Raw genomic sequence first — 15,777 nt, forward strand, 5'->3', positions numbered from 1 at the left:
AGTTTCATGATGACACAGTTATGTTCCAATTAATCACATTCTTTTCATAAATCCATACTAAAATAGGCCAAAACCAGTACTGACAGTTCAGATCCAGTTTACTTGTGGTTTTTCTGGGGGGGTTTAAGAAAACATGTAGTAATATCAGAAATGACAAATTCAAGTCAGTCAATATTGCCATCCTAATTACAAAGTGTAATACTTTAGAATCCTAAAATCAAGAACCATAGAAACAAAGAAATAAAATTTCTTGTTGGTAACAGTTGTCTAAACAAAACAAATTGTGCAGAAAAGGTACTAAGTCTTCCAAGAAGAGTTTGTTTGCTTTTAATTCTTGTACTTGAACAATCATTGCAGTCTTTTGTTACTCAGAAAAACTGTATGAATTAATGAAAATAAGCAATATTTTATTTCAATACCAGATTTATGGTTTGTGTGTTACACTGGGGCTGGTTTGACTGATATTAAACAGATATGTCTGAAACACAAAGTAACATAAATTAGACATGCCATGAGACATGTACAATTAATTTCTACTAAAAAGTGGATAATGAAACCCACTTCTATGCCAATTCTTTTACACTTTTAATGGTGATAGTGACTAGTATTTTAGTAAGAGGGTAAAAGTCAATAAAAGGTACGAGGACAGCCATACAACTCAAAGATACTGTTTGCACAGCTTCCAATTCCACTGTGAAAATACACCCCCTCCAAAATAGAAATAGGCACTTCATCTTTAAAAATGAAGCACTCTTTTGTTCTTCAGTCATCATCAACAGTTGGCTTGATTGTCACTCCTCTTCTGATCTGACCCCAACCAATTAAACTGAAAAAAAAAAAGGTTTATTTTTACCAGTAGTCAGAAATATCCTGTATAAGTCAACATCCTTCTGTCCTTCTTATGCCTTCAGTTCTTACATTTTGAATTTTCTACACTTGTCTCCCACCCAAAACATTCTACGAGAACAAACCTGCTTAGTGGAAATACAGAATAGAAAAGGGTGAAGGACAGAGGACATTTGTGACCAGCTGAGGGTGTACTCCTGACAGAAGCTGAAAATCTGAAAGTATTGTAACTTATGTTCTACTGTTGGATGGTAAATCTATGCACAGCTTGATCTCTTTCATCTGTGTCTGAGGTGCTGCATTACTTTCAAAGAGAAATGACAATTCTGTAAGATTCAAACAGCTGTAACTCTCAATGGTAGCCTGTGATGGTAACTCAGCTCTTGGGTGAGTGCTATTGATATTCAGGAAAATGAAGGCCTTTTTTATAGGCCACTATTGCCTCAGAAAAATACACTTGCAAAAAGAATTCAGAATACATCCATTTCCACAGTCAGTAGGTATTTCACATTATTAGTAAAACTGTGTTGAAACCTTTCCAATTTCTGGTGAGAAACCACATCTCAATTTACCTTGCAGTAGAGCCTGTCTTGGGACACCAGAAAAGAAACTGATGTTTATCAGAGCAGCACTTCCCACTTTTTATTACCATAACCATAGGTCATAACTTGACCATCTTTGAATTCAGTAGTCCTTGGAATCACTGGTGTATCCCATTTGCTGTTTAACCCCTCTCTATTCCTCTGTATATTTCCTTTTTATTTTATACCTCTTTTTAGTCTTGGTTTATGAACTTTATGAACTTATGAACTCAGGCTGCAAGTTCCTTTTCACAGTACCAACTGTATATTATCTTTACTACAATTAGGTCTTATTATGCAGGTTTTCCCAGTTTGGCTTCTTTCCCTTTCTTAACTTTCAGTTTCTTATATTGTCTTTATCTTTTTAATACAGCATAGGAATCAACTTTTCAATAACTAATCTTTACAGCAGGCTGCCACTATTTGCCCACCACATAATCCAGAGACAGGTGGGCTTTTGGGCAAAATTTGGTCAAGTTTTTTAACTGGGAAAGAATCTACAGAAGCAACAAAAGACACATTATTTGCACAGGCTATCAGTCTACAGCTTAAAAAAGGGGAAAAAAACCCATAATTTCTCCTCTTCCTTCTGCTTTACCTGACTTAATTTGGGTCCTGCCTTTTTTTTTCCCTCCTGTTCAAGACATGTTATCTTTTGCCTTGGGTTTTTTTTCAGAGAATAATCTCTTTCCTAATTTGTCATCTTGCTCTGAGACAGCAAGGACTAAATTCCTGTCTACATTTTCTTGTCATCTGAAAAAGAAACATGCATCCATGGATATTTAAAGCTTGGTCCCTTTCCACACAGTATAGACTTGTAAAAATGGCTGTGCTTTCCTACTACAAGGGCTGTGCAGAGCCAACAAATCAAAACCTCTGATGTTCTTATCAATCCAGTCTAATGAAACCTGTGACAGGTACAGTATGTGTAATGATGTAAAGAGAGGTCTGGCACTGCAATAAAGCAATTCTGTTCATCATTTTCAGCCTCACATTTCATATTTGTAATTTGAATGGCTCAATCCAGTTGATACTTTATTCTTCCTCTGTGCTCGTAGTACATAAAACATTCAAACATCCTTCCTCTGTTCCCCTGCTGTAATTTCTAGGTTGCACAAGAAATCACATGCAGCTCCACAGCTAGAAAACCACTGAGGTGTGCATAAAGATGGCTATTTGGCTTAACATGGTGAGAATTTCCCAACCCCTCTGCCAAGATTCCCTACTGAGCTCAATTTACAGCTCGGCAGTTTGGGCAACAAACACAAACCTCAGGTGTTTCCTTGGCTGTTAACTAATAGATACCCTCCCAGTCGTGGTCTTTGTTTAAAAAAGAATTAGCAATGAAATTAAGCATTCCACAACCATGGTGCCAATGTGTCAGGAGAATCCAGAATTTTTAAAACAGACCCACACTTACCTATTCTAGTACAAAACCATGTATTTTCTTGTTAACAACGTATCAAGCAAGGTTCCCTACCAACTTCGCACCAACTTACCGCCAATGCTTCTCAACTCTTCGACTCAGAGCAATTTTTTCTCCCACTTCTGTGCATACAGGGTTAGTTAGCACAATCTTCCCCAAATCAGCCTTTACAGCACTGACTCTCCCTCCCGTAGATAAGGATCCTATGTTTACCATTAGAACTTCATTCTTCGATAATTTTTGCACCTGAAGACAGACATACAACACTCTGAAACCTAAGTTTTGGTACTAAAAACAAACAGCACAGACAGTACCAAGTCATCTTCTGTTACCTTCTTGCCACAAAAAAAGGTACAGCTGAGAAATATTATAAATATACACACACAAATTATGGGCAGCAGTGTCAGTAGATACAAGTTTTATATGCAAAAGGACAAATACATAAAGGTGTTGTACATGTAGTTCTGAAGTTCTTGGTATGATGTACTTTCTTGGGATTGATCTATATTTTCTATAAACTATGCTGATGATTTCATATAACATATTAAAAACACAAACAGTAAGAGATATTATTACAACCTGTGATGTTATACAGATTATTTACCAGGATGGTGTATTTTTATTTCACTTATGCCTACATTAAAAAAAATTTAAATAATTAATTTCACAGGATAAGAGAGCACTGAAGCACTTTACTCACTGTTGCATGAAGCAGTTTATAATTTTAAATGCTAAGAGGGGAAATTATGATCTTTTAGTTCATTTGTGTAAAACAGATAGCGTTACACAAGTTTGTCCTGTGCCTCAAGGTCAGTTTTTTTCAACCAGAGTATTTCAAAAATATTTAAACTTTTAAAAATTCTTCAGTGAAAAAACCTACAAAAAGCATGTCAGGAGGAAGTAGATCAGTACCACCGTCAAACTAATTATTGCACAATTGAATGGGATGATAGCAAAAGAAAACAACTACCAGCATGCTTAGGAAAATACATAACATGATACATAAATACTTTATGCTACTTTAAACTACTGATATGAATTTCTACTCCTCTGAAAACCATTCTACAGTATTAAACAAGCAGATAAGTTTTGTGACAAGCTTATATCAACACTGAGACAAAACGTCTACATATGATCAAAGCAACACATTCATTAATGAAAATTAGCACAGCAAACAAAATCAGTGCAAACAAAAGAAGGGGCACAGACCTTTGCAGCTTTCTTGTCTCCTTCAGTGCGCACGCCCAGGAGTCGCCTCAGCAGGAAGTAGGAGATTTCCAGCTCTGTAAATATTTCTGGCAGGGCCCCAACTGCACCAAGAACTTGGCCCACCATGCGGTCAGCCCGGCACAACGTGGGGTCAATCTTAGTGCCAACACCTACAGCACAACAAGGGAGTCAGGAGTAACTGAAGGTAGCTGTCATTTCTATGGGCTAAAATATTTGAAGATGATCTTAAAAAAAACCAGAGAATGTACTGAGAATTCCCTACTGCCTGAACAATACTTTCAGAATGTCAGCAAGACTGAGCTCTGTCTAAATAGATGGAGAAATATTCTGCTGTTAAAGCTGGTACAGTTTACAGTGCAAGCTGGTCTGCACTGGCCAGTGACATTCAAGAAAATTATTTCATTCTTAAATATCCATTTTTCACACCAACTCTGTCTCTCTCTACACATATGAATTATCTAAAAATGCTCATGGTATTTTTGTTAATTACACTGAAATTTATTGTTCAATGAAACCAAGTGTTTTCAATAAGCATGAAGAAATGAATCTTTCCATAAGACAATATTCTTACCTATAAGGCCTCCTGGAGCAGCATATTGTAGATCATTGTGTTCAGCAAAGAGTGACACAATTTTGGAAAAGATTGGCTTGCACATGAGTTTGCCTTCACTGTCCTTGGACACAATACCAGGCCTCACCTCAATTTCCTGGCCCACCTAATGACAAAAGTGAAAAAGTGTTTAACTGGTTATTTCACAGGAACACAAAGCTGACTAGTCACAGATAAGACTTACATATCCCAAAATCTACTTTTTATACGAGTCCTTGGTTCTGGGCTACTGTAGAACTTGCAGGATTTCTGTTGAACTGTTTTATGCAAATTGAGCAATACTTACAGCAAATATAACATCTGATTTTCTTTTCAATACAATTTGTAAAACTGCTTTAGCAAAGGATCCTTATCAGCAATAATTCCAACAATTAAATTTCAGTTTAATTTTTAAACACTGTATTTTGTTTAGAAATATTTCAGCTTTGAGAAAAATTGAGTTAATTCAATCTGTGTAACTGACTGACATCAATATACTGCAAACCAGAGAAAGTACAAGCTGTATAAATGTTTGCTCTAAAACAACAGCCTAAAAAAGCAGTTGTTTAAAAGTTTCTGTCTATTACTAGCAAGCAAGCAAAATAAAAAATCAAAATATACAGAACACTTAAATGGGAAAGTGGGACCTGTGAGAACCCATACACACTTCTAAGGTGCTTTTAAAGTTCTTTTGCTCTCCTCTTCCTGACAATAATTCAGCAAGTGGAAGTGGTAGGACAGGAAAAAAAATAGCTCCTTCAATTTTTGTGAGGGATGAAATCTGTTAGCATTATTAGCAAACATTAAGACTACAATAGTATATTTTAAAAAATAAAACCAGTGCTTCTTGTTCTGGTATTTTAAAACTGTAAAGTGAAAATGAAGTACAGATAGAAAGGATAAGTGCCATGTGACTTTATTCAAGTTTTTAAAAAATCAATGATATAGATACATTTTGTAGCAAGCGTGGAAAAACTCTACACATTGTCATTACAAATTTCAGTCAGGAAAGAGAAAAGTTTACCTTTAAAACACCCTTTAGAATACTGCCACCAGCAACACCTCCCTTAAGGTCATCAACTTCACAGCCAGGCTTGTTGACATCAAAAGATCTAATTACTGAAAAGAAGAGATCATGACCAGGTTTATATTTATTATCGGGTTTTTAAACAATGTCTTTCTTTAGCAACTTTTACTGTGTCTGTTTTTATGAAAGGATACACATATTTATAAATATTACAAAAACAGATCAATAATTTACTCCAATTTTTAGGCAGACAGTTAATTTTATTCTCAAAACCATTTTAACTACTCATATATGTGTTTCATAAGACTTTTTTTGCATAGCAGAGAGTAACTTAAAGATCTAAAAAGAAAGCAATGATTAGCCATTTTAAAAAAACCCTTTAGTATTCACAATGTTAATTGTGAATACCAGAACTGTTTTAATGTACTCATAGCTGAACACCATAACCTTGATGTAATTTTTATGGTCAATTTTTATACATTTATGCAATATAAGACTCCCCTGGATTACTGGAAAAAAAAGGCAAGCAAATGAATTCCTTGTAGGAACTGCATTTCATGCTGGACAAGAACTGAAACTTTGACAATTACAACCAGGAAACAGGAGATTAATACAAAAGATTTAACCAAGCTACCCAAAAATTTTCCATGGAAATAATCAAATTATCAAATTCATCAGCTTGCCAATATTTTCTTCAATCAAAACTAAATTCATAACTAAAGGGATGTTTTTAAGATACAGACAAATTTCTCACTTTTATTGCATTTTAGTGCTGTCATATGCACAGAATATACACAAAACCAACTAACAGTGAACAATCAATACAGCTCTCAGAAGACATGCAAGTTTTAAAGAAGAGCATCCTAAATACTCCTTTTAAACCCACCTGTGTTTAGGGCACTCAGCATGTGCTATTCTAAGTGTAGAAACATTCAGAAAATGTCTGGCCACAAACACCCAGGCCTGACATTTACATACCAATGAGCCTCGGTTCGGATGTGAAGTCTCGCAAAGGGACTGGGATTTTCTTCACTATGTACTCACAAACCACCTCTATGTTGTATTTCAGCTGTGCCGAGATTGGAATTATTGGAGCTCCCTCTGCAACTGTGCCTAAAACAAAATCAAGTTCAACATTCAGCTTTAATATGACCAAGTGTTCTGTCCTTGTCAAAATCGATTTCATGGCATGTTCTATGTGTATTTTCCAAAGCAACATCAGAGAGCATCTATCCCTCCCTTCAACATTTTAGCTCATATAGCCACATCTACTTTTTGAGGCATTCTGAAAGTGTGGAACATAATCTTCTACTCAAAGGGAGAATTCACTTCCTACACTGTGATCAGAAATATTTTTAAGATTTCCTAAGAGAGGTCATTTCTCAGTATGGGATACAGCAGAGTTAATTTTAGAGTCAGGTTTTATTATGACAAACTAAATTTCTTGTTAATTTAATGATTTATGTTTTTTCAAATTTTGCAATACAAATACATATTTTAGAAAAAATCCTTATTTTACAGAAGAATGCATTTAGTAACCCAGGTTTGTTAGACATCATTAGTTTTAATTATGTCTATGTTCCTTGTGATAACTCCAGTTTTCAAACTCCAAATTTACACATCAAGCCACTCTGACAGAGTTATGTACAGCTTCTGCAAGGCAACAATTATGAATTACAGGGAAAAAAAAAAAGAACAAAACGGAAAAAAAGGAAAAGAAAGACCCACTGGCAACTTCTGATGGTGACAATCTAGCTCTGCAGCTTGTCACATACCCCACCTACTGCAGATAAACAGGGAAAACAGTGGAAGCTCCAGGGAAAGATAAAACTCAAATCACTCTAAAGGTGGGCAGACCTTTAGAGAGTAAGATAACACTGCCCAAACTGGATTTGCACAGACAGATGAAAGAGCAATCTTTTGTCATTAGTTAAAAAATTAATAATTTAAACCTACAAGGTGCCCCTAACAAGTACACCTTCCTTCTCTCCTGCACTGCCGTAAAATCACAGTGAAACCTCTACCAAAGAAGCACTCCAGGAAGAAATCACAAATCCACTGAAAGCTACTATGTAAGGGTGACTGATGTTAGTTTTACATCTAGAGCTCTGACCCAGAGCCATAACACTGTTGTATGCAAGCAGGCTGAAACAGGCAAGAAGCACAACTGCCATGGTCTAATTTTCACATTAACAGACCATGGACACCCCTGCATTGCCCAAGATAAGCTTTCCTATGAACATACAGAAAATCACTATGTCCATGTGTCAACACTGAATTTCCACCACTTATTGGATTTCTGCTCCTGAAAACTTACCTTGTACAAATGCAAGAATCTGTTCATACTGTTCTTTAGCTTGGCTCTCTTTCACCAAGTCAATCTTATTTTGTAGAATCAAAATGTGCTTCAGTTTCATGATTTCTATAGCAGCTAGATGCTCTGAGGTCTGAGGCTGAGGGCATGACTCATTACCAGCTGAAAGAAGAAAAGTGAGTGGAATATAGAAACTATAAAGATAGATAAAACTCCTACAGGTAGGATAGCTACTTCCATCTACTATCACTATGTAAAAAAAATTTAAAAAAGAAAAGTCAGTTGTCTCTCAGGAATCTACATATGAATCACCAAGTCAGTAAGTACCTCTTCTCCTCTGTAGCTCCTGGCTGTAGCCTCCACACAATGCAGGACAGATAAGAGGCTGCCAGAGAGGTTCCCCCATCCTACCTGCTCCCACTAGGAACACCCACCCAAAATATCCAAAGATACCAACACCTAGCTTGGCTTACTCCATCCTTTAGCTCTTCAGATATCTGAGTTGACTGTAGTGTAATACACAAATTACCTTTCAAGAAATACCTTAATTTTTTCTTAGCAAAGTCGTAAAAATACCAAGAAAAATACCAAGATCCCCAAACTCTGCTATAATTCAATCAAGTATGTGAATAGGGCTGCTATCAGCATGGTTTAGACTTCAGCTAAGAAGCCATCATTGGCTGATGTGTGATTATGGTGGTTAATCTTGCCCGAAGTTTGGTCTATCACACTTTCTGGAGATAAACAGGCAGAAGAAATGATAGCTCATCATCTGTCTCAGACTTTAAATTACACTATCTGAAGCTGTTTCTTTTGTTGACATATCCTATCAAGGTAAGAAAATTGGTATGTATCACTACAGAACACTAGAATGTTCTTCATAGAAAAATTCATTCTACTCACTTTCTGTTGCTTGCAAATCAGAGCAAAAGTTGTCTGGATTATATTAAATCTCCTGTACTTAAATTTTGCTTATATTTATCTGGGCTACTGTTTGTATTGTTGTTTGTGAACTCTACTGTATGGCAAAGACTACATGCATATTTAAAGGAAACTGAACCTTCAGAGAAACTCAAAATGCAGCTAATCTGTTTCCATAAAGTGATAAAAATTTTACAGTACTATATCACTAGAGGGTTTTATATTACCTATCTTCTATCAATGGGGCCAGCTACCAGACTAGTGTGTATGGATAGCTGTGTTTAAAACAAACCAGCTTGTTACAGTACATTACCACTGTAGCACCACTTTAACACATCTTAAAAGCATTCACTTGTTTAAATTGCTCACCACATCCCAGGAGACTTTAAAGCCCATATAAAGCTGCCTCATGATACTACAAAACAGAGCTCTGCTTTTGGGTAGCAATCATTACCTATCAACAGCAAAGCTGCATCCATTACTGCTGCACCGTTCAGCATGGTAGCCATCAAAATATCGTGGCCAGGGCAATCCACAAAAGAGACATGCCTGTTGCAGGAGAAGGTGAAAGAGAGATCCAAAAGCCCATTACCAACAATTCCTCTGACTGATTTATATCAGTGATTAGCCAGACACAGAAGTATCCTTAAAATAGTATTTTCAAAAAAGTTCGGAAAGAACACAAATGCTACTAAACAGCTACTGGATACTTTTTCTGAGTTTTCAGATTTAATTCCACATGTCCACATTAAGTACCTCTTTAATATTTCACCAATTTACTCTAAACTAGATTAAATGCACCAGGATAAAAGCCCAAAATCAAACCAACCCACCACCACTAACCCAAACCCCAACATACCACATGGGATTTCTCTTAACTCTTTTAAAAGGCACCTCCCATTCCTCATTTTTAGGAAACTATGCATCTTTAATTATATGGTTATAACTGCACTTCAAATATTTGTCTACAGACATGATGTTACATTTCCAACCTTATGGTTTTACTGTGCAGACTAAGACAGTTGATTCACTATATTCTTTCCTGAACCTATCTAGTGAAGAATCCTTGTTCTTAGTGGCAGGCCATCAAAAAGCAAGGGACTAATGTGGTGCTTTGCTGATGATGTTAGGAATCTCCTACAAGCAAGTAACCAGTAGAATAAAGAATGCAAAGCTTTTAACCAGTTGTTTCACAATGACTGCCTGCCTGCCACACTCCAACAGAAATTAATCTTAGTACAAGTGCTCTGCTGGAGTCTGACAAAAGGAAAGACATATGGTTACAGCCCCACATGTACTGTATCATAAACATAAATTAAGAATCTTGTACAACATTCTTCATGACTACTCTCATTTGAGCAATCATTGTGCAGAACCACATAAGCACTGCATAAAAACTGTGCTACACTTTACCAGAAATCAAGTAAATAAAGAACATCTGGCCTCCAGTGAGAGGCCTGATCTCACATTAGGCATCAGACTTTCATATATTCATTTAAAAAACTTTGGAAACTCTGCCCTTAGGAAGAAAAAGTTCAACAAAGATCACCTTCCAAAAGAGATTTTAAAGATGTGTTTGTGAGGTCCACATTAGTTCTCAATCTGCCTGGTTTAAAATGTACTTGTATTAATAGCAGAAATATTTAACTTCAAAGTCCTGCAAGTAGCTGAGGCCAGCAGACACAGCTGTGCTGTACCATGGAGTGCTCACCACCACAATGAATTCAGTTTAGACAATGCCTCAGCCCAGGGTGCCCCATCTAAGAATGTACAGTCTGCCAGAACCCGTTCAGCTCACAGCTCAATCCTGTTTTCATACAAAGGCAAGTAAACACCATTTATTCCAGTAATTTAAAGCAGTTACCTGACTAGTTTAAAGTTCCCTTTGGTGCCAGGAATATCTGTAGGGAACTCATCTGGGGTGCTGCTTCCACAGGATCGGTAGCACTCTGGTCGAGAGCAGCTTGGATCATCCAGCTTGTAAATCTGTGATTTTTTAAAATTGAAAAAAGGTTTAATTCCTCAAGGGTTAGTTACCTGCAATCTTACATCCCCCAAGAAATATATTAGCAACAGAGCTGCTACACTTACAGCAATGACTCACCTTTGCATTAGCATAACCCAGCTTGATTGTGATGTTTCTTTCCAGTTCATTTTTAAATCTGACAGTATGAACTCCAGATATAGCTTTGACTACTGTCGACTTTCCATGGGCTACATGACCAATTGTACCTGTGTTTTAAAAGGAAATGTTTGTCAATAAAACACAGTTTAATTTTGTGCAATGCTCCACAACAATCAATACACAATTACCCCAAATTCTCACAGACAGTAAGTCCATGTGGTATACATATGGAATTTGTAACAATTTTTGGTTTAAACAAACAAGACCTGAAATTGTGCTCCCAATGGACAGATCTTTGCATTTTAATGAAACGCATTTCAATCCTTTATTTCAAGGTAAAACAAATTTTGCTTTAGCAACTATTCCCCAGGCCATTCAACTATGCTCCTGAAGTAAAATTGGTGCTTTTCAAGTCAAAAGGGCTGGACAAGTCCCTAAAACTACTATGTAACTGTTTCTGTACAAATTTCTTGAAAGTGTTACCACACAGGAACCATCTGCTACTGCATGAGCATCAAAGAGAGTCACCTTAATGCACCCCTCTTTTTTATAAGGTTATTTTACCTATATTAATTGTTGCTTGTCTGCTGATGACTTCTGGTGAAAGAGGCGTCAACTTGGTAACATCCTGTACAAGGGAGATTTTAGAATTTATTCATCTTGTATCAAATATTTAGAAAGATAAAAATTAGGAACTTGAAAATTAACTGATAGCTCTATTCAGCAAAATCCAGTTAAATTATGTGCATTCCAGTCTTGTAAGCGTGTGAAATACGTGTGAAAAGTGAACCAAGTCCTGCTTGTGAATCAGTACAGGCTTCAATTCAAAACCCTGACTGTAAATCAGTCTTGGCTGCAAAGTGTTAAAGATAGGAGTAAACAAAACAAGAAACCTCAAAAGAAACTTTTAACAAAACACCCCAAACCCCTACCTACCCCTGAACCTAAATTACACATAACAGGCAAATTCATTTTCAACAGTCTACCTGACAAACTGCACTAATATTTCATAAACAAAGCTTTGTCAATACACAGTTGTTTAATTGGTGTAAGGTTTCATATGGCCAATATGTAATTACAGCTAACACTTTGGATCAGTGGGTCCAGAGGTTTCTTTAACACCATGGTTTTTTATTCTTTTTAATGGCTATTTTTTTCCTCAGATATTGTTATTGCTGCTTAAGGTACCAGATAAAAATTCTGCTGTCCTAAATAGTCTGTTGTGTGAACTTATTGGTAGCCACTGGCAAAACAAAAACCTCACAAATACACTCTGTATAGATAAAGAAACAATTCTGAAAGAGTTTAGGTTTTTTTAAAGCTGTTTGACCAAATAATGGACAAGTGTTGAAATCCACTGAAATGCTCCTCTGTAAAGCTAATATCCATCCTGCATTGAATTCATAGGGATGAGCCACTCAGTTCAAGCAAAGATTCATGATGCCAGAAGAGTCCTCGGTGCAGGACAAAATTTAAGATACAAAAAATACAAACATTAAATCACATATTGTTTACACTGTTACATGAAGGCTCTGTGCAAAGTGATCAAACACACCTGTGTAAAAATGTAAGCTCAGTCATTCTGCTCTCAAGTATGACATGAACAAAATATTCATCTTCAATACAAAGCAAATTTTGAACACCTAAGACACATAATTAAATTTATATTTCTCATATATAGAACTTAAAATGACTTCCCAGCGATGGGAACGCGACCTGCAGATGGCACCATGTGGCCGGGCGACCAGAATTTCAGCGTGATGCAATTCCTGCCACCAGGAGAATTCTTCCTGGTGCACGAAATCATGCACGCATGGAGGTTTTGCCTCTGGTATAAGACAGGTATAAAGCTATTGCTCAGCAAGAAGCTTCACTCAGACACAAGCTCTCAAGGGCCGGCAGAACAGGCCTTAAAGAGAATTCCTGCTGATGTTCCAGCCAGTCTCTATCTGTGACTTTTCCAACTAGGAAATGCCATGGTCAACAATGACAGGAAGAAAAGAAACTATCTGAAATAACTAACATGCTCGCCATAGGGAATTCCTGTGCTCAAGCCCAAAAAACAGTGAATATTATTACTGTAAAGACAAATTAGCTGCTCCAGTTCAAACAGCGGGGACACAGCAGCAGGATTTTTGACTATGTACATTATAATACACTTGAATTTGAAATATACATCACATATACACTTAGACTAGCATGCAAGTGTAATAAGTGAGGCAGCCCAGGTGAGATATTTAATAGGGAAGGCTGCCATAGCAGGAGACCACTGCAACTGGCTGCAGTGGTAAATAGAACTGGTAATTCTCGGTAGTTGTTAATAGCTGAGAAAATTTTCTTGGCAAACCAACCAAGAAAGGGCTGGTAGCGAACTCTCGGGCTTCTGTAGAGAAACACCTCAAATTCATGGTTCTACTTCGGAAAAAGAGAAGTCTTTAATACCATAGAACAGGTCAAACCTTACACGAGGAAAACTGCACCCACCAGTGAGCCACAAAAGCTTCAGCCGCGCTGGCGGGACACGGAGCCGCTGAGCCTCGCACTCACGGGCAGGAGAAGCGCCTCGCCCGGCGCCCCACACCCATCAGGGCCAGCAGGACCAGCTCCCTGCTCCCTGCTCACGTCCCCTACCCTCGGCCCCCGTCCCCCTGCCCTCGGTTCCCGTTCCCTGCTCCCTGCCCTCGTCCCCTGCTCTCGGCCCGCGTCCCCCGCCGCCCGGCGTGCTGAACGCGGCTCCCCGAGGCGCCATCGCCTCCCGCGCCCCTCGGAGCGCATCGGCCACGGTGGGGCCCAGCAGAAGGCTCGGAGCCCCTCGTGCCGCAGCCCTCGCCCACCCGGCCGCCCCCGCCGAGCCCCGGGAGCCCGATGTGGCTCCGGGTCGCCCCGCGGGCGGCGCTCACCAAGGTGCCGAGATCCTGCCGGCTGAGGTGCGGCTGCCCCAGAGTCACTCCCGCCTCATCCCCCGCCATCTTGGCCCGAGTAGGAAGTGAGGAGTCCCACGCGGCCGCCTGACCGCCGGCTCCTCTCGGCAAAGCCGCTGCCGGCCCGCAGCCTCCGGTCCACAGCGCGGCACCGGCCGGCCCGGGAGCGGACACCGAGCTCAAGGACAAACAGCGATCAGCGCCAGCGAGCCTCCACTGGCTCCGTGGCGGAGCGGCCACGAGTCAGGCGCGCCACCGGGCAGCCCTGTTAAGGACCCCCGGTCGCCCTCACGCCGGGTGATGCAACCGGGGCCTGCGGCGGGGCCGCGCGGCGCGCGGGAGCGTGCACGGGCGGGAGGGCGGCCGGCGGGTACCGGGAGCGCGGGCACGGCGCGCCTGCGGGAGCGCGCAGCTCGGCCCAGCCGGAACCCGCCGGGACGGACGGCCCGAACACCCCGCCAGGAGCGCCGGGAGGCGGCACAGGCCGCGCCGGTGCCGTGCAGTGCGGGTGTAGAACAACGCCGTGGCTGCGGGAAGGGGAGTGGGCCCGGTGAAAGGCACACCGACGGCAGGAGGCTCAGGGGGCCGGGCTCAGGGTTTGTGGCTGTGCGGGTTTATTTGGGGTGTCCCGGGGGTGAGGTGCAGAAAGGCACCCGGGGGGAGGACCGAAGCACGGTGTCCGTGTATGTACCGAAAGGAGCACATCGATCGCGGAGTCACGTGTTATAACCTGTGTTATACGTGTATTATAACCTGTGTTTTAACCTGTGTTATAGCATCTGTTATACCTGTGTTACAACCTATGTTATAATCTGTGTTATAACCTCTCCCGGCCATCGGCATGCGGAGATCTTTCTAATTTCAGCCTTTTTCTTGTTACTGTCTTTAGAGACTGGGTGCTTATTGTTAGGGAAAGCATGTGGATGTGAGAGCTGCCCGAACAAACGAACAACCTGAATGTTTTGTAATGAAACAGGAAAAAATCCCACCAAGCACTTGCTGTTTCCAGAGTTGGTTATGACATAAATGCTTTATAAATTGAATAAAATCCCTAATCCAATGATGAGAGCCAGGTTAGAGGTTCACCAGAGAGTAAAGGTCAAATTCCCAACCCTTCCCTGTGGGAAATCAAGCAGACCTCTTCATGGGAGCCTCTTACAGGCATAGAAATGTTGCTGATAGTATTTCCTCCGCGGTCAGGGAAGCAGGTTTCAATGCAGGTAACGAGTTATCTCAAATTCCTGTGTGTTGTGCCAACAGCAGTGGCTTTGTCTGTTTAAAAACGCGTTTGTTCTCAGACTTAGCCTGGCTTTGCAGGTCAAAAAAAGCAGGTTTGGGGCAGACAACCACGTGACTGAAATGTGAGGATGGAAATCCTGTGAAACTGGTGTGCCTGGTTTAACCATGGTTGTGACCTCCCACTTTCACCAATGCTACTATTTCCATGCTTTCCTGAGCCAAGAGATAGGAGTGAGTTCTGCTGGATATACCTAGAGCAAACGCATTGCCACTGTTATTGACCTGAAGAAATTAACAGAAACACATTGTAAGAAACCTTCCAGTATCTATGATGGTGTTGCCAGTGACAAAATGTATTTTGTCTTGCAACTCAACCATGTCATATATTGGTCTGGAAAATAAATTTTCATATTTAATCTTTTATCAGGCCACATGGTGTTTTCAATTTTGTATTTAATACCTCACTTCTGGGAAAAACAACTGAGATACACGAGGTGTAGTGGGAACATGATGCAATACTTGGTTGTAGTTGCCTCAATGTTCACACATGTATAATCC

The 15,777-nt window shown here is 39.8% G+C and overlaps 1 protein-coding gene across 1 annotated transcript; it reads right to left on the reverse strand.

Annotated features, from left to right (window-relative positions):
- Positions 1 to 80: 80 nt before the first annotated feature.
- EIF2S3 (eukaryotic translation initiation factor 2 subunit gamma) lies at positions 81 to 14,078 on the reverse strand. The gene is made up of 12 exons (XM_036383208.1): positions 13,960 to 14,078; positions 11,624 to 11,687; positions 11,039 to 11,166; positions 10,799 to 10,920; positions 9,389 to 9,483; positions 8,017 to 8,175; positions 6,678 to 6,812; positions 5,697 to 5,791; positions 4,655 to 4,799; positions 4,063 to 4,232; positions 2,927 to 3,099; positions 81 to 826 (listed from the first exon to the last, which is right to left on the reverse strand). Exons 1-12 carry the CDS (start codon positions 14,026 to 14,028, stop codon positions 763 to 765), a joined length of 1,419 nt encoding a protein of 472 aa, XP_036239101.1. The 5' UTR covers positions 14,029 to 14,078; the 3' UTR covers positions 81 to 762.
- Between the last annotated feature and the right edge of the window lie 1,699 nt (positions 14,079 to 15,777).

Source organism: Molothrus ater, chromosome 2 (assembly GCF_012460135.2).
Source record: "Molothrus ater isolate BHLD 08-10-18 breed brown headed cowbird chromosome 2, BPBGC_Mater_1.1, whole genome shotgun sequence".
NCBI classification, from domain to species: domain Eukaryota; kingdom Metazoa; phylum Chordata; class Aves; order Passeriformes; family Icteridae; genus Molothrus; species Molothrus ater.

Coding starts and splice junctions, on each gene's coding strand:
- EIF2S3 (XM_036383208.1), bottom strand. CDS start 14,028: ATGGCGGGGGATGAGGCGGGAGTGACTCTGGGGCAGCCGCACCTCAGC. Junction 8,176..9,388: donor TGCAGCTTTGCTGTTGATAG/GTAATGATTGCT, acceptor TTCTTCTTTCAG/CTGGTAATGAGTCATGCCCT. Junction 4,233..4,654: donor TGCTCCAGGAGGCCTTATAG/GTAAGAATATTG, acceptor GTTGTGCTGTAG/GTGTTGGCACTAAGATTGAC.